This window comes from Carcharodon carcharias, chromosome 12 (genome assembly GCF_017639515.1).
Source record: "Carcharodon carcharias isolate sCarCar2 chromosome 12, sCarCar2.pri, whole genome shotgun sequence".
NCBI lineage: Eukaryota > Metazoa > Chordata > Chondrichthyes > Lamniformes > Lamnidae > Carcharodon > Carcharodon carcharias.
The window spans coordinates 96,187,377-96,214,903 of NC_054478.1; the positions used below are offsets into that span (position 1 = coordinate 96,187,377).

At 39.5% G+C, this 27,527-nt stretch overlaps 1 protein-coding gene across 3 annotated transcripts in view; it reads left to right on the forward strand.

The window, feature by feature from the left end:
- The window catches only part of gulp1b (GULP PTB domain containing engulfment adaptor 1b), a 428,880-nt gene extending 401,823 nt beyond the window's left edge, over positions 1-27,057 (forward strand). For all 3 annotated transcript variants that reach the window (XM_041200977.1, XM_041200978.1, XM_041200979.1), the window contains 3 exons: positions 8,334-8,469; positions 8,957-9,051; positions 20,858-27,057. In XM_041200977.1, coding sequence (XP_041056911.1) covers positions 8,334-8,469; positions 8,957-9,051; positions 20,858-20,929 — 303 coding nt within the window. In that variant the 3' untranslated portion in view covers positions 20,930-27,057. The remainder of the gene's footprint in view (positions 1-8,333; positions 8,470-8,956; positions 9,052-20,857) is intronic.
- The last annotated feature ends 470 nt before the right edge of the window (positions 27,058-27,527 follow it).

Genomic DNA, 27,527 nt, shown 5'->3' on the forward strand with positions numbered 1-27,527 from the left:
GAATTCTGTTAGTTTTTTTCTCTATTACTTCTGCCTCCACAGGCTTGATTGCTGTTTTCCAGCTCACAGTGGAAAATATGTTCATAAGCCTCCTGTTTGGCATCCGAGTGATTTAGTTGGTCCAATTAAACTTTGGTTTATTGGGTGAACACTTCAACAATCCACCATACCAGGCCATGACAAATGTTTTACATTGGTGATCTCAGATCAAAGTTTAATGGGAAGAGTCACTTGCAAGTGATGCTTGTGGAATTTATCAATCTCTTTGAAATGATGCTGGTAGCGTGTCTGTTGCATTACTGCATTATGTACCTTCAATTTCTAATATTGAGTCACTATTCTGTTGGAGGTTAAAGGTTTGAGGAACAGATTTTCCTTACTCTGTTAGTGCTTGCTAGCATAATCATTGGTGATAAATTCTTTATACTTTGTATGATACGGGCATTGGTAGCAAGACCAGCGTTTGTTTCCCTAATTGCCCTTGACCTGAATGAATTGCTAAGCCATTTCAGAGGGCAGTTAAGGGTCAACCACTTGCTGTGGGTCTAGAGTGACATGTAGGCCTGACCAGGCAAGGAGATTAATGAACCAGATGAGTTTTTACAACAATCAGTGTTAGTTGTCATGGTCTTATATTCCAGATTTTTATTAACTGAATTTAAGTTCCACCAGTTGGCATAGTGAGATTTGAACCCATTTCCCCAGCGCATAAGTCCAGTGGCATTGCCACCACACTACCATGTCCCCTAATCTAATGGCATCAGAGATATGTGCAATAGCTCCTTTTTAAAATTATACTAAGAAGAAACAAGTTCTTTATCTTCTGAACCCCAGCATTTTCTATTGAGAATAGGATGATTGGACATAATAATTAATATGCCTAACTTATTTCCCAGAAAGTGTAACAGAGTTTCTCTCTACCTTCCTGAAGGGTGGATCTGGACTGAGTGGCTCAGGGTTACACCCGGACATTGGGAAAAAATATTTTAACGTTTTTCTGAAAAACACCTTTATATTTCTCATGTTGCTGAATCAACTAAATTCAAGCAATTTTATTTATTAGATATTTGATGCATGTTTAAGTAGAGCATAAAACTGTAATGAACAAAGTTTGGAAACTGTACCTAGTGAATAAGTCAATGTTAATGGCTCAAAATCAACAGTTCCTTCTTTTTCTGTCACTTTCTTCACAGCTGTTGTACATCAGTTCCAGTAACCAACTGCAGTTATGTCAGGGACCATCAACTTTCTTCTGGTCCCATAATATGGAAAAAGTGTCATTTCCTGAAATAGCCTCTTTTACACTTATCCCAACAAGTCCTTCTGGCTCCAGCTTAACAGAGTGTCTACTAACCCCACCTTCACCCAAAAACACCCTTCAACGAACAATGAATGGATTTAGTATTCCACGACCTCGCGTAATTTTAACATGCATGTTTTCTACTAGTTAAAATAAGCAATGCAGTAGAATTGTTATGCATGCCCCTTGAAGTCAATCGTAAGGTGGAGAAGAAATTCAGGATTTCTAGCTTACTGACTTATTTTATACAGTTTCCTAATAGCTTGACATTTTTGATTTGAGTATGTGCATGTAGTATGATTTATATTTTGAGAGGATTACTAACTGATAATGCAATTTAAATATGTGGTCTTGCAAATACTCAACTGAATAATTCACAGTTCTGTATACACTCCTTTTACACACCATCCATGCACGGAAGTTAAAACACCCAATTGTGCATGATGGCAAGAGATACTGTGCATTACACAACCTAGCCAATAGATTGTAATATCCAGTTCTGTGCAGCTCGTTGATACAAAATAAAAAAATACAAGAAAATCTTTTCAATTAACCAATCAAATCACTGTCATTACAATATAATGTTTAGCAAAGTTATTTTTAAGTACAAAAGACAGTTTTATCCTTTAAAAGATACCTGTTGTCATTTTTTAAATGTTTTATCTGTCGCTTATCACAGTTCTTTAAAGAGGAATGGTGGTGTAATTGGTTGCAACATTGTCTTTTCATTCTGTTCAAATCCAAGACAAATTGCAGCAATGTGACAAGTCATGTTTTATTTACAGCACTCATACTCCCACACAGTCTCAAATTCTGTATAACTGACATCAACTTGGAAGTCTCACTGAAACACGTTTTTAGTTTCAACAGCTTGGAAAAAGGAAAATTACTGCAATGTGTTCATGTGAATTGACTTGAGGCATATCATCGGGTTAGCATCTAGGGATTGCATTGAGTCAACTTGATCTTTAAAGCTGTGCAGTTTTGCAATTTTAATATTTTTCATCATAACTAACTGCCAGCTGTGACTAACAACTTATTTACCAGCTATGTGTACAGACATGTAGGTACGCATCTATCTGCAAGTACATGCACACATACAAAGACTTTAGACTGTATGCAGTTTCCTTCTATTTTTATGTATTTTAGTATGTTTCTTTTAAAATTGCAATTGTGATTGCCTTTGAATAATAAAAAGCACCTTAGTGTAATAATTTAAACTATTTTAATCACCACAAGTAACTCTTTATATTTCCACATCAATGTGTTTCTAGTTATTGAAGCAGTTTTATTTTAGTGTTGTATTATACATAAATAAGTGTGTTTGGGCTGGTTTCACTATTATGAGGTTCTGATGATATACTAAAATACAAAAACAAAGTATGAACCTTCATTAAAAATTAGGCCATAATTTGCTGGTGTGGCATTTAACGTCATCTGGGGCAGGATTTTAAGGGTGGCGCGGTTTCCCATCCCACTGCCAAAAACATAAAACCCGCCCGCACTCTGGCTGGCTGGCCTGTAGCTGTTTAACCGCCGAGAAGCATTAGTTGGCTTGAGGTGGGCCTTGCACCCCTGTCTGGAGAGTAAGTCCCATGCCTGAGAGCTGCCAATCAAGTCACAGGGAGATGTGGCCACTGCTGGGGCTGCATCCAGTCCCCAAAGAAGAGGAGCCAGGAGCTGGATAACAGGTAAATTGGAAGGGCTCTTGAAAGGGTCAGAATGGAAGGCTCAGGTAGGGGGAGGCAAGGGGGATGGGAGCTGGGCTGCACAGGCTGGGGGTGGAGGGTAGGGGAAACCTGGTTGGGGGGTGCGCAGTCTTTGGGGTGACCTCCAAGTGAGAAAGGAGGCTCATGAAGAAGGCAACCGTCCCTCTCCCCTCCTTTCTTGCCCGAGGCCCCAGCAGGTTTACCTGCCAGGCTTCCCGCCCATTGCTGATCTCCTCCTGCTGGCTGGATGAGAAGTTTCCCTTCACTGGCGATTAATTGGTGGGTGGATAGGCAGCAGGAAAAACACCCGTGGAATTTTATGGGTTCTCCTGTCTGCGAGCACACTTGCAGGGATCCATAAAATTCTGTCCCTGCTGTTAGTTAGACCTACCCTTGCGAGTTTAGGTTTTGAAAAATCTTGCACAGCAAGTTGCCAAAAGTACAAGCTGATAACAGCACAGTAAAAGAAATAGTGCATCTAGGACCTGAGCAACCAGGGAAAGCAACTGTGTGTCCCCTTGTCCAATCAGACTGAAAGATTATGAAATTGCTAGTACTAGAATGAAGAAAGGAGGTGTAAATTAGATGGCAAAAGTCAATGTCAAATCTGGTACAGAAAGAGATACCGAGAAAGATAGAAAGGAAATAAATTACATTTTCAAAATATTCCAACAATTATTATTGAAGGAGTGAGACTCCACACAACCTCTCTGGCATAGAAAATGATGACCCAAGTGCTTTGGGAAAAGCATTTATTTTCTTTTTGTGCAATGTCCCCTTTAAGATCAAAGTGAAACTGGGAAGTAGTCTGAAAGTTGTGTAATTGGTTTCTTAGTTATGACATCATTAGTTTCCAATAAATGCCCATGTGAACCGAGATTTCTCTGGGGATGAAAGTTGAAGCTAATTGCAGTGGTGTAGGGTTCCAGCGTGTCTTGTGGCAGCCAGTTCAGAATGCAGAATTCATGTGAGGGGAGCAAGCTGAGCTCTCTCCAAATGTACTATTTGTCTGTTTGGCAGTAAGTAGTAAATGCAACTCCAGGAGCTCTTGATGAGGCAATGTGTGGGACAGCTGACTGTTTGTATCAGAGAACCAAACTGTGAACCAGGTGTGTTGGGTTAGTTGGTTAAAAAGAAACTCTGGCTAGTTATACCATCAGAACTGTTGTGACTTGAATGAGAGAGGGTTCACAGACATGCGACTTGTCAATATTAATCATATCTGGCGACTTCGGTTAGAATACGGCTGCCCGTGAAAGTGGCTCGAGGGTCAAATCAGTTGACTGGGAAGTGAGAGATTCTACATAATGGAAGCCAAGTTGGAAAGTGTTTGAGATTGCATGTGATGCCAGATATGTGTGAAAAGTAGTGTGAATGCTTGTAACTATATTTGGTGTATCTTTGTTATGTCAGCTATTTAAATTTAAATTAATGGTGAGGCAGACACCGCCAAAATGTTTTTGCAAAGCTAACAGTAGAATGCGGAACTTGGACAGCAGCCTTTGGATATTTGCACTTAACAGCACTTCTGCTCATCCCCTGAAGTTGCTGTACCATTTATGTATAAATAGCAACAAGTGCCAGTGGCCTCACTATAATTTTGAGGGCACTTTATGGCCATTTGATGTTAGCCTGAGGTTGTTTTGGAACTTGTAAGCTGTTCTTTTATCTGGTATATACATAGCATTTCAGTATTTGAACAACTTCTAGTAACCTTGGTGTCATGAACTTTGCAGAATCCATCAGTGGCTTCCAGAGCCATCGTTTGTTATGTAAGAGGCTAAAAGGGCACGATATTCATTATTATGGAAATTCTTGAGTCTTTTTCTATCATTACAGCAAGAATGACCAGGTATGCAGGAATATTCTTGCTACTATGCTATTGAGAAATTATAAAGACACTATTGATCATTAATTATTTTCAGTTTTAAAGATATTTTTCACCTGCATCAGAATTTTTTGATGATAGACTTCTACATTAGCTTAGTTGGTAAAAGTGCAAAGTGAAGCTGGGCTGTACAGAACAGGAAGTCTCCCAGTTCAATTTCTCTTCTGTGAAGTCACTAAACTTTGATGACACTTCATAGTTGAGCCAGAGTTCACTGGAATATGGGGAAGAATTAGCCAGGATTCCAATTCCAGATCGTTACTTTCTAACCTTCCCAACTAGATGTTCATGTTGTAGACATTGGGTGAGGAATCAGGTTTGGCTGTGATGGCTCCTTTGGTTATATAGCTAACTTTAATTATTTGAGGTGGTTATGGCGAATGGCCATTGTTGTTTTACGGCCTGCCTAGGTACTTGGCTGAATCACTGACTTCAAAAGGAGGAGTAAAGAGACAAAATTAGAAAAGGAATCTTTGATTCTTTTTTCCGCCCTCCTCCTCCTCCTCAATCTCTTCTTCCTCCTCTTCTCCCTCCTAATACCCTCTCCTCATCCCACTCTTCATCATCCCACTCTTCATCACCCCCTCTTCATCCCCCTCCTCATCCCTTCCTCAACCCCCTCCTCATCCATCTCCTCATCATCCTCCTCCTCATCTCTCCTTACCCCCCTCATCCTTCCTCACCCCCTTCATCCTAATCATCCCCCTCTCTTCCCCCATCCTCCTCCCCATCCTTCCTCCTTTTCCTCCTCCCTCCTCCTCCTTGCCCCTCCTAAATTTGGGGCTGCCATCTTCTTTGCTTCCATAGCCATCTGTTGCCTGGAGGCACATATCTGTAGACATGAATTAGCCTGTGCTCTGGTGCACTTTAAATATGGCAACCGGAGTGAGGAAGTGCTGAGGCTACGGTGTGGTGAGCAAATCCAGGCCTGCCCACTAGTGATCCAGCATGTTTCCCTACATGCATTATTAATGGGGCGGGACATGCCAGGGAGTGGATGGTACTGCCCAAAAACCTGTCCTTCACGCCTGCCACTGCACTTAGAGCAACTCAGGGAAAATTACGACCATAAATACCATTCACAGACACTTCATTGCCCACCATGCTAGTGATCTCTTTAGTTTGGAATGATTTACCCTTCACAAATCCACATCATCTTTGGAGTAGCTGTTACTTCTTCAAGTGTTCAGTCACTCAATCGCTGATGGATAGATTCTGTAACTTCTCCACAATTGAGGCTAAATTGCCAAGTCTGTTTTGTTTTTTCCTTCCCTTCTTAAATATTGTAGTGACATTTGCAATTTTTCAATAGAAAGGTAGAATTCCTGAACATAGAAATCTTTGAAAAATTATGATCAACATATCAGCACTTTCCTTATGTACATCCTTAGTTATCTCGGGTGGAAACCATCAGGTTCTGGGGTTTTGCCTCACTTTTTTCTCCATTACTGTTAATTAGAAAAATGAAATTGACTTATTTTTAGTTTTCATTGTATCACTAGTATTTTTTCTTCTTCCTGCTCTGTGAAAATGAAGTACTCATTTGGCAAGCCTGCTATTTTTTTAAATCATCCATTATTCTCACACCTGCATCAACTTTCATGACGCCACAACGATTGTTTCACATCATATCTGGAGTCTTCATATAATGGCTGTGTTTTGAACATTGCCACTCTCATGAATGACCTGAGAGTGCTGGAGATTGAATGCTTTTCATACTACTTCATGGCTGAGCCCAGGAATACAATGTATTTTTATATTAAATAAATATCTGGACTAAAAAGAAAATGCTGGCAAATCTCAGCCGATCAGGCAGCAGCAGTGGAAAGAGAAACAGAGTTAAGGTCAAAGATCTTTCACCAAATTTCTGGTCTCCCTGGGACCTCAGTGTCACAACTTACTTCTGAGAGTTGGGTTTGAAACCATCCTTGTTTTGTGCGATGAAAACTTCTTTCCCCCTCCCCAGTTGAGCTGTTTCAACTTGGTTTCTGGAAGTGACAGTCACAAAGCCAACATGGCCAGAAATTAAATACCTTTGCATCTAAATTGATAAACTCTGTTAAAAAGGCTGCGTAATGGTCAGTGTGTACACTGGAAATATTCTTACTGCCCTTTTACATCTTAAGTTCCCTTATCTGGATCTAAATGCTGCTAAGAATGATTCAGAGCCTTTAATGTTGACAAAAATGGGAGTGTGTTCCAATTACCTAGGGGAGGGTTTATCAGCCTTGATGGGGGCGAGGTCAGAGGCATGGAGACGCAAAGATTTGCTCCAAGATCCGGCGTGCTGCTTTGCCAGCTCCAACAAGTGGTCACACCATTTTCCAAGAGGCAGGATCAGAGGCGAAAGGGCTCCCTCTGCAATTATTAGGTAGCCAATTCACAGCAATCAAACGCCACTTAAGGCCTACTGTCAGAGGCTGACTGGAAAATTTCAGTTGACCCCAGGGCCCTGAGGCATTGAGGCTAGGCCATCTGCCTGGAGACAGCATTCCAGTGGTGAACTAGGAGGGCCTGCACTCCAGACAGGCTATGAGGTCCTCCCTGCTTGCCTTGCCTCAGCTGTGATCACGCACCACTCTGTGAAGGGGTTTCCCTCTCCATTTGGTGGCCTGGCAGCTGAAGATATTTTTAAATGTCAAAGTTTGAAAAGTTGGAGTGAGGATACCGCATAATGGAGACATCCTCTATCTCACTTTCATATCCGAACTGCAAGCAGCCACTCCTTCAGTTCTGGAGGGCCACCTATTGACCTTCCAGCTTTGAAAGCCTGCCTGCAGTCCTTAATCTGACAGCAATTCTATCCTCAAGCTATAAATTGACCAATTCAGGGAACACTGCCGGATGACTGTTCCCCACACATTGCAGGCTTGTGATCCCCTTTTGGCCCTAAGATTAGTGGTTCGAAGCCCATAGGGAAATCCTGCCCTCAGTCTTTCCGTGGACGTTGAGCACATAATTCATCAAACAAAAACCTCTTTTGAGCTTAATGAGACACATGAACTGCTGAACAGACTGACTGCTTTAGGCATAAAGGGTGATAAATTCAACCTTACTTTGTATAGAAGGAAGTTTTACTGATTAGATTTAGATTTACAAATAAGAGCTTTGTGAGTTTTCCTCAGAACATTCCTGAAACACAAAATAAAAACAATTTCAAGTGGAAATTTCTATAACTTTTAACTTTTACTCTGTACCCACACAATGCTGCATTACTCCTGTGCGTTTTATTTCATCCATCAAGATGCAGAATGTTTTGAGATTTTATTGGAGTTGGATTTTTGATGTAGTAGTGTCAGCAAATGCTTACATATGCACGATTTGACATAAAATATTGAATATTAATTACATATTTACCTGTATTAAAATCAACTGTATTGGTAGTGGTAATTATTATATATGTTTCTGCTCATGTTCCGCTTCACTTGAATTATAGAGAGGAATGGCACCTCAGTCTCCGAGCACAGATCTATTTGACATGGTTCCATTTTCACCAGCATCACCTCTTTTACCTACACCATCCAGTAATGGCACAGAGCTTCCCTCTTTACCTGTTAGATCTTCTGAGACCAGTGAGTTTTTTTTAAACTGCTTTAGCATCTATCCCACCTTTTGTATTTTTCAATTATTTGAAATATTTATTTTTTCATCATCAGCTTGAATGTTTTTTGAAAGATGTATGTTGGCAGTGAAATGTATCAGTTGTTGAATTATGATAACTGACATAAATAGCTGAGATTTTTAATGTAACAAAGTTTCTTTCTGGATTGGTTACATATACTGAATTTTATGTAAATTATACATCTTCCATGGTTGAGTCAAATTAGGCTTCAAAAGTAATTTATTTTTGCAACTTCTTTTGCATAAAAAAATTAGCATAAACATTTCTGAAGTTAATGTCAGAGATAGTCCAAAATATTAATTGTTTATGACAAAATAAATCAGTACGTTCCATCAACAAATGTAAAAATTGTGATGATTATGAATTTTCCCTTGTTACCAGATGACTTCATTTGGTTTTGCAAAGACTAAAATTATTCTTTATTATATTCTTTGCAGGAAGAGATATTTTTGGTGCTGAGCCATTTGACCCTTTCATCTCGGGTGGCGGAGACTTTCCACCGGACATTCAGTCCAAACTGGATGAAATGCAGGTGACTGATCCAGTCATGCGTTGAACAATTTGCTTTTTATAGCATAAAGGGCATAATTTTGCAAGTTGAAATTTGGATCTGGAAGCAGAACTATTAAGGGAACCTATTTATGTTCTCCATTTCTTAAATTTGACGAGTGCAAGTACTCCAGAGAATGGAAGGTAATGAGTATATGTCAACATTTTTACAAATCCGTGAGAGACTGCATGCAAATCAGCAATTCAGCTGTGAACTTTTTTTTCAGGAGAATCACTACAGTACGTTGAGCAGAGTAACAGAAAGAGCATATCTTCATAATAATGACAGAATGGACCTGTGACCTTTAAGGTGTAAATTTTGAGAAAATGAACACATATTCTGAATTTTTAAGACGCATGCGGGCTTACTAAAAGGAAGTTACACTTTCCAGTTTCTGATTGCAAAATGCATTTGTCTTCACATAGAATGTATTTTAGGTAGCTCAAGGAGGTGTTTTCAAGGTTATGCAGTAACTTGGAGAGTAAAATTTAAAAGATTCCTTTCCAATTTAATTCTTTTCGATGGCCCAGAGTTTGCAGTCAGTGGCCAAGTAAGGATGCTCGCTGTTGATTTCTAGCAATCTCTCTATCACTGTACAGTGATACTCTTACTGATTCTAGCACTCGGCATTCACAACATGGAGCTGCATCAGGTTATCGGCTGTCATCAGGTAATCCAAGCTGCCAGTCATATTAAAGGATTTTCAAAGGCACCCAACCAGCAAACAAAACACACTAAAATAAAAGTACTTATACAAAATTGTACATGGCATAAATACATTTTTGGGTATACACTTGGGATGAAGATAAAAGCTAAAATATTGAGAAAAAACATTTCTGAAGTTTAAAAAAAGGAGTTTTATAAACCTATTACTTAATCACTTAATACCACTCCAGAAATTTAAAATTAGTTTTTCAGGTCCTGTTCTGTTCATCAAATTTTATTAAGGAGTAAGGCATTTGTAAGAGCAATGTGTGGGTGGGAAGAAGTGGTAATTCTCACTGATTTCAATGATTGCTGTCTCTAGGGAGGAAGCCACAGCTCAGCCTGCGTCAGAACCCTGGGTGAAAGACTGCACCTTAAGGGTTTCCATGCTAATCCATGCATGCCTGACATCCATCCCTAAATTGCAGTCACTTTCACTGGGCTAATGATGGGGAACACTGACAGTTGCCACAAAGCAGCTCCTCCCCACCCGCCCCAGAAAAAGAATCTAGCCATAGAATGACATCGGACATGCAATAAAACTCTGGTCTATTGGCTCCACAGTGATCAAAATAGATAATTGCCTCCTCAATGGTCTAAACTGGTACCTATATAATATTTATGCTGTAGAATCGTACTTCTTTAAAGATAGTTACGCTATAATTTCAAATATAAATACCGTGTTATGTTTAACTGAGCATTCAAAACCAGGTGGATTGAGGCCGGATCAAAGAGTAAAAGTTTTCAAAATCCCAAACCTAACCTCAACCCACTGACCTCTGGGTTTAACAGAGATGGGACAAGGAGTAGCAAAGTTTTGCTTCAATTGTAAAGAACATTGGTTAGACTGCACCAGGAGTACTCTTGTAGTTTTGGTCCCCTTACCTTAGGGAGGATATTATTGCCATTGAGAGAGTGCAGCAAAAGTTCACCAGACTTGTTCCTGGAAAGGCGGGACTGTTATATAAAGAATAATCAGCGAAACTGGTCCTGTATTCTCTAGAGTTTCGAAAATGGGAGGTGATCTCACTGAAACGTACAAAGTACTTAAAGGGATAGACAGGGTAGGTGTCCCCCCGGTTGAAGAGTTTAGTACCAGGGGATACAATTTCAAAGTAAGGGGAAAGTCACTTTGGATCAAGATGAGGGGAATTTTTTTTAACTCAGAGTTGTGAATCTTTGGAATCCCCTACCTCAAAGGGCTATGGAAGCTCAATCACTGAGTATGTTAAAGCAGAGATTGACAGATTTCTAAATACCAATGACATAAAGGAATACTGGGATAGCGTGGGAAAAAGGCATTGAAGTGGATGATCAGCAATGATCGTATTGAATTGTAGAGTAGGCTCGATGGGATGATTGGCCGACTTCTGCTCCTATGTTCCTATGCTCAAACAGCTGATCAGCTAACAGGAGGGAGGTTGAGAATTTGAATATTTTAGTGCAGCTGCCAGGCTCTGACTTAACTTGTTTTTCAGGTTTATCTGTGGTCGGCCAGATTTCCTAAGCCTTGGGAAACCAGGCAGGTGGACGGATGCAAGGGCAGCTTCAGGAAAAAAGCAGATGCCTTTATAGTACTGCTTGTGGGCCAGGAGGATTAGGGGTGCTTCTCCACCACCCCAACCCCACCCTCACCCCGACCCCCACCCCTTCTCCCTCCAGTAAAAAGACACCTGGGTCAGGGATCAGATCCACCTGGTCCTAAGGCCTACTCTGGACTCCTAAATTGGCCTGACTTCCAGGCACGGATCCTATCAAGGCCAAAAGTTGTACCTTTAGAATTTAAACTCCACAGCATTCGGGGATCAGTTGGAAACTCTGCCCTCCTGCCTGTATAAGCCACCCCTGTTAATACTCAGGTATTCACTTTAGGAAAAAACAAATGTATAGAATTGCATTGTTGCAATTTGTGTTGCTACACTCCTCCATGATGAAGAAGTCTTTAATATTATAAGACACAAAGGAACAAACTCTCATTCTGGAGTTGTAAACTCAACAACCAACACTTAGGGTTCTGACCCTGCACTACATCAGTGTTGATGATGCAATGCACTTTTCAAAGTATCAGTCACTAATTAGCCAGAGGCGAGTTCAGCACCAAATTAGGGACATTGGGCACAGGCGGGAGCTAAGCACGGACTGATCATTTAAAAGGAAAATAGCAGCCATGACACTGCTTGAAGTTGTCTTTGGAAATGGATGAGCAGGGAGTGTAGAAAGCAGAGCAGTGGTGCTTTAGGCAGCCATCCACGATGGTTCCATGTTTTTCTGATGTATCTGGCCCTGACCAAGACTGTGACGGACAGGAGAGTTGCACTCTTCCCTCCATCTAGAAGAAGAGTTGTAACAAGCCAGGCCAAGCAGGCATTGCCAGGAATGACAACGGCTGCCAGCAGTCTCACGTTCCTCTCAGGAGTCCAAAAACTCACATGTCACAAAATCAAGCTGCTCAACTCTAACAATGGCAACACTGTGCCACTGCATGAGCGACTGAGTTTAAACATCCCCTTGTACGCAACTTTTTTTACTCCACAGTCACGAATACTAATAACTCATCTATAGCGTGTCCTAAACCTTCCATGTTCCCTAAGCTGACCATTTGAAAACTGCTATATGTTGCTCCCCTTACTTTACAAGGAACTCAACAAACAATTAATTGGAGGTGTGCAGGTTGTCAGCTCTCCCTGTCCCCAACCCCACCCCCACCCTCCCTTTGAAAATCTGATTGTATCACCAAAACATTGGGAATCAGTAACATCTGCCAAGTGCACGATTTTCTTGGCACACCCACACCCATGGACGGTTGAAAATTTAGCCCAAATAGTCAGCTAAATTCTCTAGTTAAGGCCATCATAATGGAATTTTCTCAAGCAAAATCACATGATTGTGGGTTGTCTGTTTTGATGTTCACTTTTGCATTTGTGATTACCTTATGATTATGACAGTTAACAGAATGCCAGTTGCATCCCTCTTCTAGAAAACACTAATGAATTTGAATGTTTTATGTTAGCGTGATATACCTTTTGAAGAGGGAATGTTAGCATCTGAATATACTTAGCAAAATCATACAACCATATACAAACAGCAGCCAAAAATTGCTCTTGGGGCATTGCGGTAGTGGTCCGAATCAACCACCTGAAGGCATCCAAGAAACTCAGAATTCCCCCTCCTGTTCTTTCTTTTTCTTCTTGTGGAGCCAGTGATTTTTGCTCAGCAATTTACCCCACAATGAGAGAAGTTCAACAGAATGAGGAGTTCAATATAACTCCCATCACAAGATGGCATTTTGCGTTTGTATGTTTGCTGTAGCAACATGTTGGATCAGTAACTTCGTATGTTAAACAGTAAGTACTGATAGCCTCATTAGACAAAATTGTTTATAGACTAACCTATTAGTGTGAAAGCTACCAGTTACATACTAGATACAATTCCTTGGGTAAGTGATTGTTCCATTTATTAACTGTTATTAATTCCATTTTGTTACACTATGAAGTTTAGCCATTCCTTTTTATCCACTGATGTCAACTTTTTAACCAAAGAGTATATCTTTAAACCCCCCATCTCCTCCAAAAAAAAACAGCTGCATTAGATCAGGTGAGATGAGCCCTGGGGTTGCGAGTTGGAACGTGCAGTCCTGACCTATGTTCCTAAAAACACAGCAGCAGGCCTTTTCCCTGCTCCTGCAGCTTCTCAAGAATGCTTCCTGCCATATTAGAAACCAGACCTGTCAAACAAGCTAACTTCTAGTCGAGCATCCTGTTATTGAAAAATATGAGCATATCGTGGAGGTAAAGCTCCATGCCATGTTTCACTGAAACTCCATCCCTCCCAATCCACAAAAACCCATCCCTGTGAATATCATGACCAATGTTTCTTAAAGCAACAAAAGTATATGTTTTTGAATGCTGAAGTTAATAAATATTCCTCTTTCTTTAATTCAAACATTTATGAACAATTAATAAACCCATTATCGTAAGTGGGGCGTCTTGGGGTGGAGATCCAACAACTGACACAGTGCCATTAAAAGATTTGCTGCATGCTTGATCAAATACTCCTTCTGCTCTCCTTATGGGTATCCTAGTGGTTTTGTTGCTGCTAATATTGCTGACATTGACAGCAAATATTTCTGTAATCTTCCTCAAAAAGGTACAAGTTGTCATTTATTTTTCAGTTTGAATTTACATCCCTTAATTATTTGCATAATCTATTAGGTATGTAGAGATGTTATTTTCTGCTTATTTTTATGAATGTTATGAAGTTTTGCACTGTTGAAAGTCTCATCTTGGTGGTTCACTCACTGTGCTCAGACTCATCCATTTAATTTGCATTGAGCTCTATGCTAGGTCCTAATTCCTGAAAGATATAATCTTCTTCCCTGACAGATTACCCTACTGTTTGAACACAAGAAATAATGAAACAACACTCAAAGCTCAAATTAAACACAAATGCCTTTACTAGGTTAGAACGATGCAATACATCTATTAACAATACATCTTTTAGTCAAACGTACATTATAATATCATACATACGATCACTTAGCGAGTGGTCAAACTCTCTGCCAATTGTAGTCTTCAGCAGCTGACCAAGCTACTCAACTTAAGCATTGAATCACTTTTTGCAATGATTTTTATACCTTTCTTTCCAAGCTGAGCAAGATGCTTCATTGACAAACGCATCCTGTCCTATCAAAATCCACCTTAAGCTACAATTGTCCAATGAGGCATCAAATTAGTTGTTCAAACTATGATATTAAAGAGTCTTTGACAATGTCCAAATGTATAAGCCTCCATCAATCATTTTCCATCCCTTGTGAATGCATATGCCTTTAAAATCTATATTAGTAGCAGCTGCTTTCTTTCCTGGTCTCACACACATTTTATGACAACTGGACAAATAAACAATCCAAGTCTGTTAAGTTACCGACTTCTTAAAAACTGTTGCTTGGAAAATTAAAGATGGTTTATCTGATAAAGCATATAGACTATGCATGTCTCCTATTTTTATGGATTTCAAACGAAGCAAATTCTGATATCATCAGTCAACGTCAGTTTGTCACTTTGTCACAACTTTCAAAATACTTATATTAGCTAAGCGGGCATTTTACCTCCATGTTATTTTGTGCATGTAGTTTTTCTAAAGTTTTAACTTGGCATCAAAGTAAAATGTAGCTTTGAAGAACATCTTTTTATTGGTTTCAACTTATTTTATAACTTTTCAAGCTATTCCATAGCCTGAAAATATTTTACACGTGACTCTGTTGATCTGTCACTGCTCTTCCCTGGGAATAGCCTCCAGAAACCTGAACCACAAATTTTGATGAAAAGTAATTAAGTCAATCAAAAATATTACAGCTTATTGCATTCTCAATTACACATTGAATCTTTTGGATCTCTCTCAATGACCAACTCAGACACAAGCTGCCATTTCCCAATATTGTTTTGTATTTTAAAATCTTGAATCTTCTTGAAATTCCACTATTTTTGCCACTAAAAGGACGTGAAAACTCATTTGATGCAGAGGGACAATTTTCATTTTGAGTTAGAACTTGAGAATTGGTGAAAGTGTCATCCAAAATGTCGAGTTCCAGCAATACTCAATTCTATGTCTAATTTAGTCTACAAAATTATTCACAGCACTGCATGCAGTCTTAGGTTGATACCAGTGTTGGGAGAAGTCTAATTTAAAGGACCAAGACAATTAAAGGACTGTGTCAAAATAAGTACAGACAAGTTTCAGAACACAACTGCCTATGCTACTCCTGTACACCATTGTAGTTGGAGATGTCTCATAGACATTTACAGCACATAAAGAGGCTATTCGGTCCATCGTGTCCGGTCTGGTCAACAAAGATCTAACTACACTTATCACAATTTCCAACACTTAGCCCATAAACCTGGAGCCTATGTCAACGCAAGTGAACATCTAAATAATTTCTTAAATGTTATGAGTGTTTCTAACTCAACCACCCTTTCAAGCAGTGAGTCCCAGACCCCCACCACCCCCTGAGTGAAAAAGTTTCTCCTCAACTCCCCTCTTAGCCTTCTACCTCTTACCTTAAATCTAACCATGAAACAAATTGTGGTGCAAATCAGGCAAACTGATTTCTGTCTGTTTTCACATTCCGTTATACCCTGCTTTAGGGCACAAAGGGATGTGACGCACACCAAAATGAGCGCTTCTGTATTGGGCTTCAGTACAGGAGCTCAACTTGCAGTTTAGTTTGGTAATTAAGTATTAGCAGAAAATATTTGCAGACTCATCCCCCATAAAATAGTACTGGCCAAACTGCAATCTGTGTCTGCTGTCATGGTTGGGATGAAGTATTATCTAAAGCAAAGCGTAAACATTTTTCAGTCCATGTAAGGACCTACTAAAAGAAGTTAGAATTCACTGTACTCTTGCAATGACTGGTACTTGGGCTTAATATAAACTGAATTCCTCTCAAGACCATTTGCAACTTAGCTGCTTAAATGAATTTGCATACTTAATTGTTTTGACAGCTCAGAATGATAAGTAGTTTAGGTTTATCATAGCATATTATAATACTTGGTCCATCATTAATTTTTGCACTACTTTATCTCTGTTTCTCTGTATATGCATATGTTAAAGTTTAATTAATGAGGAAAAATGTTATATACCTCCCTGTAAGTATGATATTTCTCATTCTTTTAAAAGAAGTTCCACTTGTACACTCACAACTCCCACATGCTGGCCTAATTTTCATTTCTGCTTCTAGTCTGATCGGGCTTGAAGCTATATTTTTTACCATAGTTGTCTCAATGATCTTGTCATTTGTTGCTTTCATGCTGCTGGCAAAAATCTAAAAATGTATCTTTATATGCTGCTTATGTAATAATAGTCGAAGTAATTCATGTTTTGAAAATCACTTTCAGATTAAAAGATGTTATATAAATGGGTCTTTTTTTAAGCAGCAGAGTGGTGGGGATTGCTTTAGTGCATATGATATAAATTACTTAAAGGCGCACTGGTCCTGGGTGATTTTTGCATGTTGGATGACAGAAATTCCACTTTTGTTTGCCAATGGAACATACAAAAGTTGTCTGGTTTTAAGAAGTGCACCGATGATGAGACCTGCTCTTTAAGCTGTACAGGTTTACGTTATTCTTTCAAAATTAGGTATCAAAAAACCTCCTGAATGGCTAATTCTTTATTTGCAAACTAAGGTATTAGTAATATTGTATGATGAGTTATGATTGTTTTCAATTACCTAAAAGCAAAGTTTTAATTATGTGGTATTAACATTTTAGGATCTTGCTGAATTCTGTTGTAATAATATTTTATCCTTTTCTTATGCCTGCCTTTCTGCCTAGCAGCGTCAGCGATGGTTGGTACATTTTATTTTGAATTATTAATCATTTACATGTATACTGGATGTAATCTTTAACATGATTAATTCTACTTACATTGCTTATAATGTCTCCAACAAGAAAAATATAATTAACTCTAAAGCCCCTAGTATAGGCGAAGATAACCAAGACTCTTTGGCCTATTTTGCCTCACCTTGCTGAAAAAACCCAACCTATAACAGCGTCCAGCCATTTCTTAAGTGATTCCAGTGTCCTGGAAACCTGTTGCACCTGTTAATGCTCTTCTCTGTTTTGGTGATATTGTCGTTTGCAGCTTCTACAATATACTTCCCTTTTTCAGGTAGCATCCCTGTGTCTTTCTGCCAGCCCTTGTCTGCATAGAATACAATCTTCCACATGCCAAATCGTATTCGGATAGGCAATAGTTAATAATCAACAAGTTATTAAGTTAGTAATTAGAGGTTAATTGGTTAAGCCAATCACTGGGTGCCTATAAAGGGGAAACCCCCTTAAATGGTTAAGTTGTTGATTTATTTAATTGATCCTTTTTGTTGTGTTCCCAAAGAATATAAAGGGTGATTGAGTCTAATGTGAGTTGGAATAAAGCACTGTCTGAAAGAAGTAAAGACTTGGTTTCTTTCTTACCAACTAGCCAATGATTAATACAATTAGTTCCTGCTCTTTAACATGTAAGATATGAGTGTTGAATTTTTCTTCATGTTGATACAGTATTAGTATTTGGAATCTATTTGGAAACTATTTTGATCAACGGTTAGATTGTTACTAGGCAATGTGCAAGATGTATATACTTATACACTATTTCGAAAATAGTTTCTTCCTCTTGTTTCTTCAGGCTTCCCCTTGCCATGCACCAGTCCACAGACAAGCTGGTCTAATGCCAATGATGCTGTAAAATTAGCTGCCAAAAGCTCTGCAAGAATAAGCTGAATGATTGTTATTCCAGTTATTTCTCCATTCCTGATAAAGTGATGAATAAACTCCAGTGCAAAAGGCATCAAAGCTTAAACATACAAAATTAGCTATCTACGACATGTATCTTTTGAAGGGCAAACACTGAGAAGGTACCAGGTCTATAAGCACTTCACCCTTCATCCTTAATATCCTGTTTTGTCAAGGACAGGATTGTGAGGCTGTACTAACATGGAACAGCTATTCACAGAAAAAAATCAACAGCATTCTATAAGGAAAACCAAGTCCCAGATTTTCGGGACCTGAATCAGGCCAGAAAGGAGGCAAGCGGCTAGGAAAAATGGTGGTGACGTTGAGCCTGCCAATGTTTTGCCTCCATTTCCAGTGTTACCAATCTTCATGAGAGTGGGGGTAGTGCAGGCCTGTGCACTTGCCCTTGCTCCTTGTCAGCCCAATTAACATTGTTTAGGGGCTTGTTAGAAGCCCGTCACTGGAAAGGTTTTGGATCTTCCTGGGGGTGTCCGTCAAGCAGCAGCTGCCTGCCTCAGCCCAGCTGAAGGCAGAGGACCATGTTCAGGGTGAATCATGGAAGCCAGGAAAGTTTCAAAAGGTCAAGTGTACATGTTTATCATAGATTAAAGAGCTTACCACTTTGAAGTCAAAGTTGCAGTAGCTCATCACAGTTTGGAGGAAGAGTTAGCATTAAGAGCTTTGCCAGTTCAAGGAGTTACCACCCTCCAGGCATCAGGCATTGGAACAATGAACAAGTTTGAACTCCACCTGAGCACCAAGAAGGGCACAGCTCGGTATGGGTGCTACACCCTCAGAAATTGAGGCCATCAGAGGTGAGGGGCAGCAGCCTGCACAGCAAGGGCAGATTGCCAGGCATCAGGTGGCCAGAGGGGGGGTGGGGGGGGGGGGGGGGGGGGGGGGGGTGGGGACCAGGGGTTTAGTAGAGGGGAGACACTACCCTGAACACAGAATCTACTGACAGAAGTGAAGCTACTGGGATACTCCTGAGAACCTGTGCTAAAGGAAACTGCAGCTCTCTGGGCAGATGGTCACAGATGCCTGTGCCCTTGCCAGTGGGGACTTTTGCACACTAGTGTATCACTTAGGTGATGGATGGCCTCTTCAACAGGACTGGACTACATATCAGATTTACAGCTAATGGAGAATTGCAGGCTCGGAGGGCAGGGTGCCTGAGCTGGTAAGGCGATGCCTCCAATACCCTCCAGCAGGGGTCTCAGTCATTGTGGTGGTCTGCTGTACTCTCCGTGACATGGCACTCCAGAGAGGTTTGGCTCTTGAGAATGTGAGGCCCTGGAAGGAGCAGCTCATTCAGGGAGGAGGAGGAGGTAAGAGAGGAGCAGCATTGGAGGCAGAGGGAAATGATTCTAAGCAGAGAGGTACCCCTGCTGCATGCCATCCTCTGGGAAGACAATGTCCCTCCTTTCCCTCTTGGGTTCTATGCCCCTGGCCCCAGTGTGACATCTCACTTCCCTGTGAGGCAGTGGCAGGGCTTGGCACAAATTCTTGTCCTCAGGGTAACCATCATCCCCAGTGACTGCCGTGCATATCTGAATGAGTTCCCAACTTCATCTGACCCACCTTCGTTCCTGTCCCCACCAGCTTTAATTGCACAGGAAAGCTGTCTCCATAGCAATTAAGAGATCACCCCACGAAAACCTGAATTTCAGTCAATTCCCACTGGAAGCGGGTTTTCAAAACCGAAACAGATCTGGCTCCTGTTTCCTGCCTCTGTGGCAAAAATCCAGCCCTAAGTTTGTCAGCGTTTACCTTGACAATGGAGGGTGAATTGATTTTTCTGCTCCCAAATTGGGAAGTCTTGTCATTCGACAGAGCCTAGATGGTTCCTGTTATTTTCTTGCTCCCAGCAATAGGTAAACCAGTCATTGTCTGTGTGTATCATTGCATAGCGAACTGACAAATATTATTAATGTCCCCACTGGCCCATTGGAAATATTCATAGACAAACACATTTTAAAGAGATTGCCACCTTCACTGCCAAAGCCACCACCATGTATGCCCTTCAGATCAGCTGGAAGTCCTCTTGCAACATGTCACAGAAATTTCTCACCACTTCACTCAGGAATTGTTCGTAAACCCAATGGAAACCACCCCCTAGTGTCCAAATACCAAATCTCACACAAAACAGCAGCAAATCAATCAAAAAGTATTTTTCTAAAAGGTGTTCAAAAATCAATAGAAGCCTGGTTAATTCTTCTTGTTTTTCTGATCTTGTGTTAACCTGGAGTTATTGCTCAGGATAGCACAGAAAGGAACCAAGCAGCTTGCAAACTTCAGAAATATCCAACAATAATTAGCCTCTAATTATTATCAGGACCTATTTAGATAACTGTTTCACTGATCAAAACAGCTGAACCAGGCTCACATCCCCGACTACACAAGGGAATAGCTGGTATAAGTAACTTTTTATGCATAGTGATCTCTCATAAATTTTGTCCCTTCCTCTAATTCCAAGAAATTAAAAGTCCTGATAAGTTGTCATTTGTTTTACACATCAGTTGTTACCAGGCTTTTACATGAATTCCTAGGTTCCTGCACATAAATGATTGATGTTATGGTTACCTTGCTATATCTACCTTTGTTCCTTGAAGCAGATCTAGCCACAGCTTGATAAGTAAATCTGACAGATTGCAAAACAATCCAATCGTGGCACAAAATGATGTGGGTTCTTTTTGGAGTTTTGACTGCTGTTCATTTTTTAATGGTGTCTGCCTGTTGCTGAAAGCAAGTATCTGCTATAATTATAAACCATTTCCTTTTTTATTATTTTCTAGGAGGGGTTCAAAATGGGACTAACTCTCGAAGGCACTGTATTCTCTCTTGATCCTCTGGACAGTAGATGCTGACATTAAGGAACTGATTATTTTCACATTTGGATCATGAACATAGAGTGCCAGTGAAGTGCCAAAAAAACTTTTTTCTTTTCCATGTTATTTGATAATACCTCCCTTATGTGGATTTTAACTTGATTCTGCTTGCCTTCTCTTCTTGCATCTTTTTTAAAATCTGGTGAGAAAATAGCATAGAAAGATTGCTCATGAGCGATGTTGACACAAAATTTGCATTCTGCTTAACGTTTTTATGGAGCCATCCCTTTGTTCTTTCAATTCTAACATTTTTCCAAGAAAAATCTTTTTCAAATTAGAATCAGCACTGAATTATGAAGGTCCAATTTTGAAAAGGATTTTTACTTTTTAAAAAAAAAGGAAAGTGCTACTTACTTTTCTTCCTATCTATATCTTCAAATGAAGGGTTCATGATGCAAACTGGATCAAGTAACATTGGAGATAATGGCCTGGATTTTCGGTGGCCATCTTGGGAACCCTTTAAAAATGGAAGTTTCAAACCAGACCCCCAGCAATTTTTGTGAACTCGGGGCCCTTCCATAAATAGCAGCACCTCCAGGAGTCGTGGACCCAGTCCCAATTGGGGAGCTAAAAAAAACAGCCATCTGCTTCTGAAATCCTATGATTGATAGGCCATATGTTTTGAAATAGAAAACAAAAATCTTCTCTTTCAGTTTCAACAGACTCCATTGGAACTCTAATAGTTTTTGATAGCTGAGCCCATTATAAATGTTTGACTGAGTTTCAAAAGCTGTGAATCACCTAGCTCAGCAGGAGGTTGAAAAAAAATTAAATCCCTCCAGTGGTCATTCAGTTGTAAAAACAAACAAACATGTTAAATATTGCTGAAAAGAGAGACCATTTGCAAACCTTTTCAGCTGGCACTCATTAGGACAAATGTAAAAATACCAATTTCAAATGATTGCAACAATTTATACCACCGGAGAAAAAGGTTGCTGATGGGTTGGCAAGTTGACTCTGATTCGCTGAGGCATTGCCATGGAGATTCCAATGGGGAGCTGTAAGCTCCCTATACTTCCAGGTAATTCAAAAAGCTCACAGGGGTTGAAAATATTCCTTTTGTTCTCAGAGAGTGGGTCCCTGCATGTGAATGCATGTCACTTCTAGCAAATGTAAATAAGCACATTAATAGCATGACTAATTATCCTAAGTTGCTTGTTAGCTTAGCTAATTGCACACTCAGGATTGTTCAGCAAGTGCTGTCCACTTACAGAATCACATCTAACAGTAGACATTTTGTTTTAGGTTTTGTAAACATAGGCCGGTGGAGTACAGTCTGTACTCTGCCTATCACGAACACCTGGAGGAATATGTTGTTTCTTTTCGATCAGCCAATTGTTGGGACGTATGCCTATGTACCTGGCACATGTACTTATATGACATTGCGAGCTTATTCATAAACCTGCTGAAGGAAGCCATTGACACTTGCGCCACATCACTATATCATGGCAACCATTTTCTGAATCTGTATTCCTTTAACTAATGAACACAGCAACTCGTGCAGTCGAGTTCAGCTTGAATGACACCACGTATGCCTAAATAGATGATGTAACCATGGGATCCCCTCTAGGTACAGTACTCACTGACATTTTCATCGGTTTCCGTGAGAAACACGTTTTTGATGAAATGAGTCCTAACCTCCTGCCCTATCCGTATGTCCAATAAGTAGGTGATGCATTCACTATTTTTGAACCTGCAGCCACATGTAATGATTTCTTTACACACCTTAATGCGCTCCATCTTGCACTTCAATTCGCTTTTGAGATGGAGCAGCCTAACATACTCCCTTTCTTTGGCATGCTAGTTGAGAAATCTGTTCTTGATCTCTCCACTATTGTCTACCCCAAGCCTAGCTCCATCAGTCAGTATATGCATTGGGGTTTATATAGCTCCATATGCTATAAGATTAACCTAATTAGCAATCTTGTAAGTGGAGCTCTAGCTATTTATTCTTCTTGAAATGTCGATGCAACAGTTAAGCACATCAAAGTTATCATGCGGAACAGTGGCTATCCTGATCATATCATTGTTCACTGCATATCAAATAAACTCACAAATAGGCCAAAGGCAGCCACTTTCACACCTGAAAAGTGCCGGTCTATCTTAAATTATCTTGGAAAGTCAAACTAACTCAAAAATTTAAACAGGTTAAGCAAGCTGTTTCATGCTGCTATTATGCAATGGTGACATGGGTGGTATTTTCCACTAATAGGATGCTGCTGTCAGCCCAGAAAGTCATTCTGCCTTCCACACAGTTGAGTAACTGTGTGTGAACATTAGGGACAGTGTGATGCCAGGTATATAGGTCATATGACCCAGTCATTGGCTGGTAGGCAGAGTACAGAATAGCTTTTGAAACTCAGGCAAGCAATCATAATAGGCTCACATGTAAAAATAGACTATTATAGCTACAACAATGGAGCTGAAAATGAAATAACAGATGGCTTGTGTGTTTTAAGCTACATAAGATGGCCTGTCAATCAAATCAGTCCAGGAGCAGATGGCTGTCTTTATTTTCTCTAAGTTAAATCTGAAGTCCAATTACTTTATACATTTAAAGCACTGTGCACATTCAAGTCACTTCAGATCATGATATTAGAGCTCCCAAGCACTGTTTTCTTCAGATTTGAATGCACAATTACACTTATCCTAATGGGAAAGGTACTCAAATACAACTCTACGTCAATCAGCATTTTGTAAGTGTTATGGTCAACCCACATTTGCAGGACAGAGCCCTATGATTAATCACTGCAGCAAAAACACATTTAACTTATAACATAGCATTTAATGATGGCATTTGAAGTTGTTAAAACATGTAACACTTAGCTGTCAAAATGTTCCTGACTTCTTGGCACGCTTCTCCCAAGGTTCCCGAACTCTCAAAAATGGCAGAATTTCAGAAGCCTTCCATAAACAGCTGAACCCAATGAAAATACTGGGGGAGATGTGAGAAACGGACTTCCCCTAGGTCCGTCAATAGTGACCTCAACATCACAGGCCATGTGTGTGAGATTGCAGTCTGACCCTGACTGGAACCTCTTTCTGTCCATGGGAAGATTGCATGGGCAACTTTTCCAGGGGGACTTTCAAAGTTGAAGACCTGCAGACTCAATTTTGTCAATCCCACACCCATTGCTGAAATTTTTAGGACACCTAAATGCGGGCTCAAATGTTCCAGTTCCGGTAATCTAATGAGGAAAAGAGACAATGATAATGCTTTGGAATTTGTATGACCACTAGTAAACGAACTTGTTGGGTAGGATTATCTGCCCATTATTACTCATCTTAAAATTCCTGTACTTTCCCTTTTTACTATTATGTTTACCCAGTGTTGGAAGAGTGTATTTTTATATATGTTTATTTTTCAGTAATGTGCTGAAAATAATACATAATAAGTGATTTTGATACAAGGCAAATTCTTAGTTGGTACTTTTTTGATGTTTGCCTAGGAGGATGATGTAATAACTGGATTATGTGTTGCCCAAACCTTGCTGCTATGATAACTAAATTGTATGAAAGTTAAATTCAGATGTGATATCATTTAGACATTTTGCTATGTTAGAAATGATATATAAATGTAGTTGTTTGTCAAACTAATTTCTTTGATCACATCAGTATTTAAAGTTCTATTATTTCTTATTAGAATATTGTACTGTAACAGTTACTGATTATTTATCTTTTACAACATTTCATTTTGTGAAACAATACAGGAAACTATAGCCCCAATTTTAACTCTAGCCAGCACTTGCATTGGTGGGTGCTGATGCAGGTGGCAAACCATCTCACTTCAGCAATGTGAGGCCTCGGAGATTTTAACTAGCAACATCATCTACCCAAAATCAACAGGTAGTGGTAGCTCGTCAGCAGGTGGGAGCACAATGTCAGACGACAAGAGTCAAGTTGCTGAGAGAGGCCATCTCCCGTTGGGTTGGAAGGCTAAAGCAGCCTCACGTGCTGACCTCTGCCTAAAATAGACATTGGAGCCTAATCAGCAAATTTAAAGTAGCTATTACCAGCTAATATCCTTCTCACCTCCTCAGAAGGCTAGGTTAAAATCATAATTTCCAGAAGGAGAGTGGAACCTCAAAAGTTAGGTCCCACTAGATAAATATTAACTTATAGCCTGGTACCCAAGTTAGAATTGCCTCTTTAGAGCTGGTTTTAAATTGGATGAAGATATGTAGAGATGAGGGAAGTCATTTAGCTCACCCAACTCTTTCTTCCATAAGCACCTGTGGTGTCACTATCATGGAGCTTTTGGACCCATTGCCTTATCTAGAAGACCATTTCAGGTACCAATTACTCTTTGCATGAGGAATGCATTCTAACAGCAGTCCTTTTACTAGTCAGTGCCTATCCTCCTCGTGCTGCAGTTAAGGTTTACTTTGACTCTGCTTTTCTACTCCAATTAATATTGTGTATGCCCATATGAGACCACCTCTTACTCAGTTCATTTGAAAATGAAAAAAATTATGTTTTGTGTATAACTCATTCCTCTAATACAAGCGGATGAGCAGAGGATTGAACACATTTAGACTTCTCCACTCATTTGGCAGTTTGGCTTAGCCTTCTGGTTTGCCGCTCTACAGTAGATGCATTGTGGTAACTATTGCGTATAAGGTCATTTGCAACTCTCTCTCAACCTCTCCTCTAATCAGTTTAATGTCACTGAGCACTTTGTTCCCTTTTTTCTTCCAATGTGTAACATCTTACACCTGAGTTGAATTTCACTTGCCATAGTTCTACACGGTTCCAAAATTGTTTAAGTTCTTCCATAGTTACTTGACTATATCATCAGATTAGACTGGTGCCCTCACCATATTAAGTTGTATCTACAAGATGGATTAACTTGCATTAACTGTTATGAATGCAGCTTACTTATGTAGATCTTAAATACTAAGGGCTCAGTAGCAACCCCAGAGGTATATCGCTCAGTACAACAATTGAGCCTGTCATCACGTCTGTAACTAGTTGCTGTAAGTAGAAATTGCTTCCTCTGTAAGACAACTCCTTATCCGCCTCCAAATATTACCTAGTACATTTAATTTTCAAACATAAAAGCAATTTAAATATTACTTTAAACAATGATTTATCATTTATTGGTTCTGAAAATAAACACTAGTGCAGACCAATTAAATATTAGCAATTATTTTAACTTTATCTCAACTGTAATTTTAGTTGTTTATTATCCTCCCAGGTTACATAGATATGCTTGAAGTGTATCATCTGAAGTGTAGTGCTAGTCTGCTACATGAACACTTTACAAGATGATTATTTTAAATCAAGAGTGTAGAATGAAGGGTAGATCATTTAAACCTGGCATAACCTTTTCAGAATTAAGTATTTCTACAAATTATAACACACAGGTTTCTGCATGCTTTGCCAGTATTTCATATAATTATCTTTCTTGTTTGTAATATGCAGAATCTAATAAGTCTTCCTATTTTTATCTGCACCTGTATCAAATGGCATTTTTCATTTGAAGATTAGTCACATTGTGATGCATTTTAATGCTTTAAAACATATTTATCTGTAATCTGAGTATATTTGCCAATATTTGTTTTATGCAATTTATATTGTGAGGGTGGTATGATGCACCACTGATTATGTTATCAGTGATTTTTATTTTTTTCAGAAATCAAACTGCACCTCTCTTTAAAGTCACTGGTCACAGATTTTAACAAAGTAGAGTTAATTTTACATGCATATAATTGTGTTCCCTTTAGTCCATTTCCTGGTCTTAAATTTACAATGTTGATTGTCAGCATAGAAATGGTGATGGCAATATATGTTTAATTTTACGTATCTGTTGAGGATGACTGCTAATGAATTAACAAAAGTTTGATTTTGTCAAATCGCTAGGGAAAAAGTATAATTTAGATTCATAATTATATCAGTGTTATACCAGTATCTGGTACTATTGAATATACATAAAGATTGTGCTGAACCAAAAAAATGTTACAATTGCTTCATAGATGCATACTGTTGTATTCTCAGTCAGTTTGGAAGTTGGAGGTAGACTAAGCCCATAACACCAGTATATCTTTATAATGTTACTAGTTGTAAAAGTCTCCTTCAATTGCCAATAATAAACTTTTTTAAAAATGTAGATTGACTCATTCACACATATCACACATCAATTTCTCTTCAGAGGTTTTACATGAAAACCATTCTTATAAATGGAAAACTGATAAAATGCTGTTATTTTTCTAATGCTGTACAGCAGCTGCTTTGGTTTGCCATAGAGATACAATTAAAGGAGCTTCAAACATGTGATGCAATCAACCAAACAGTAACTAGACAAAACAAAAACAAAAATACCTGGAAGAACTCAGCAGGTCTGGCAGCATCTGCGGAGAGGAACACAGTTAACGTTTCGAGTCCGAATGACCCTTCAACAGAACTAAGTAAAAATAGAAGAGACGTGAAATATAAGCTGGTCTAAGGGGGGATGGAACAAGTAGAGCTGGATAGAGGGCCAGTGATAGGTGGAGATAACCAAAAGATGTCAGACAAAAGGACAAAGAGGTGTTGAAGGTGGTGATGTTATCTAAAGGAATGTGCTAATTAAGGGTAG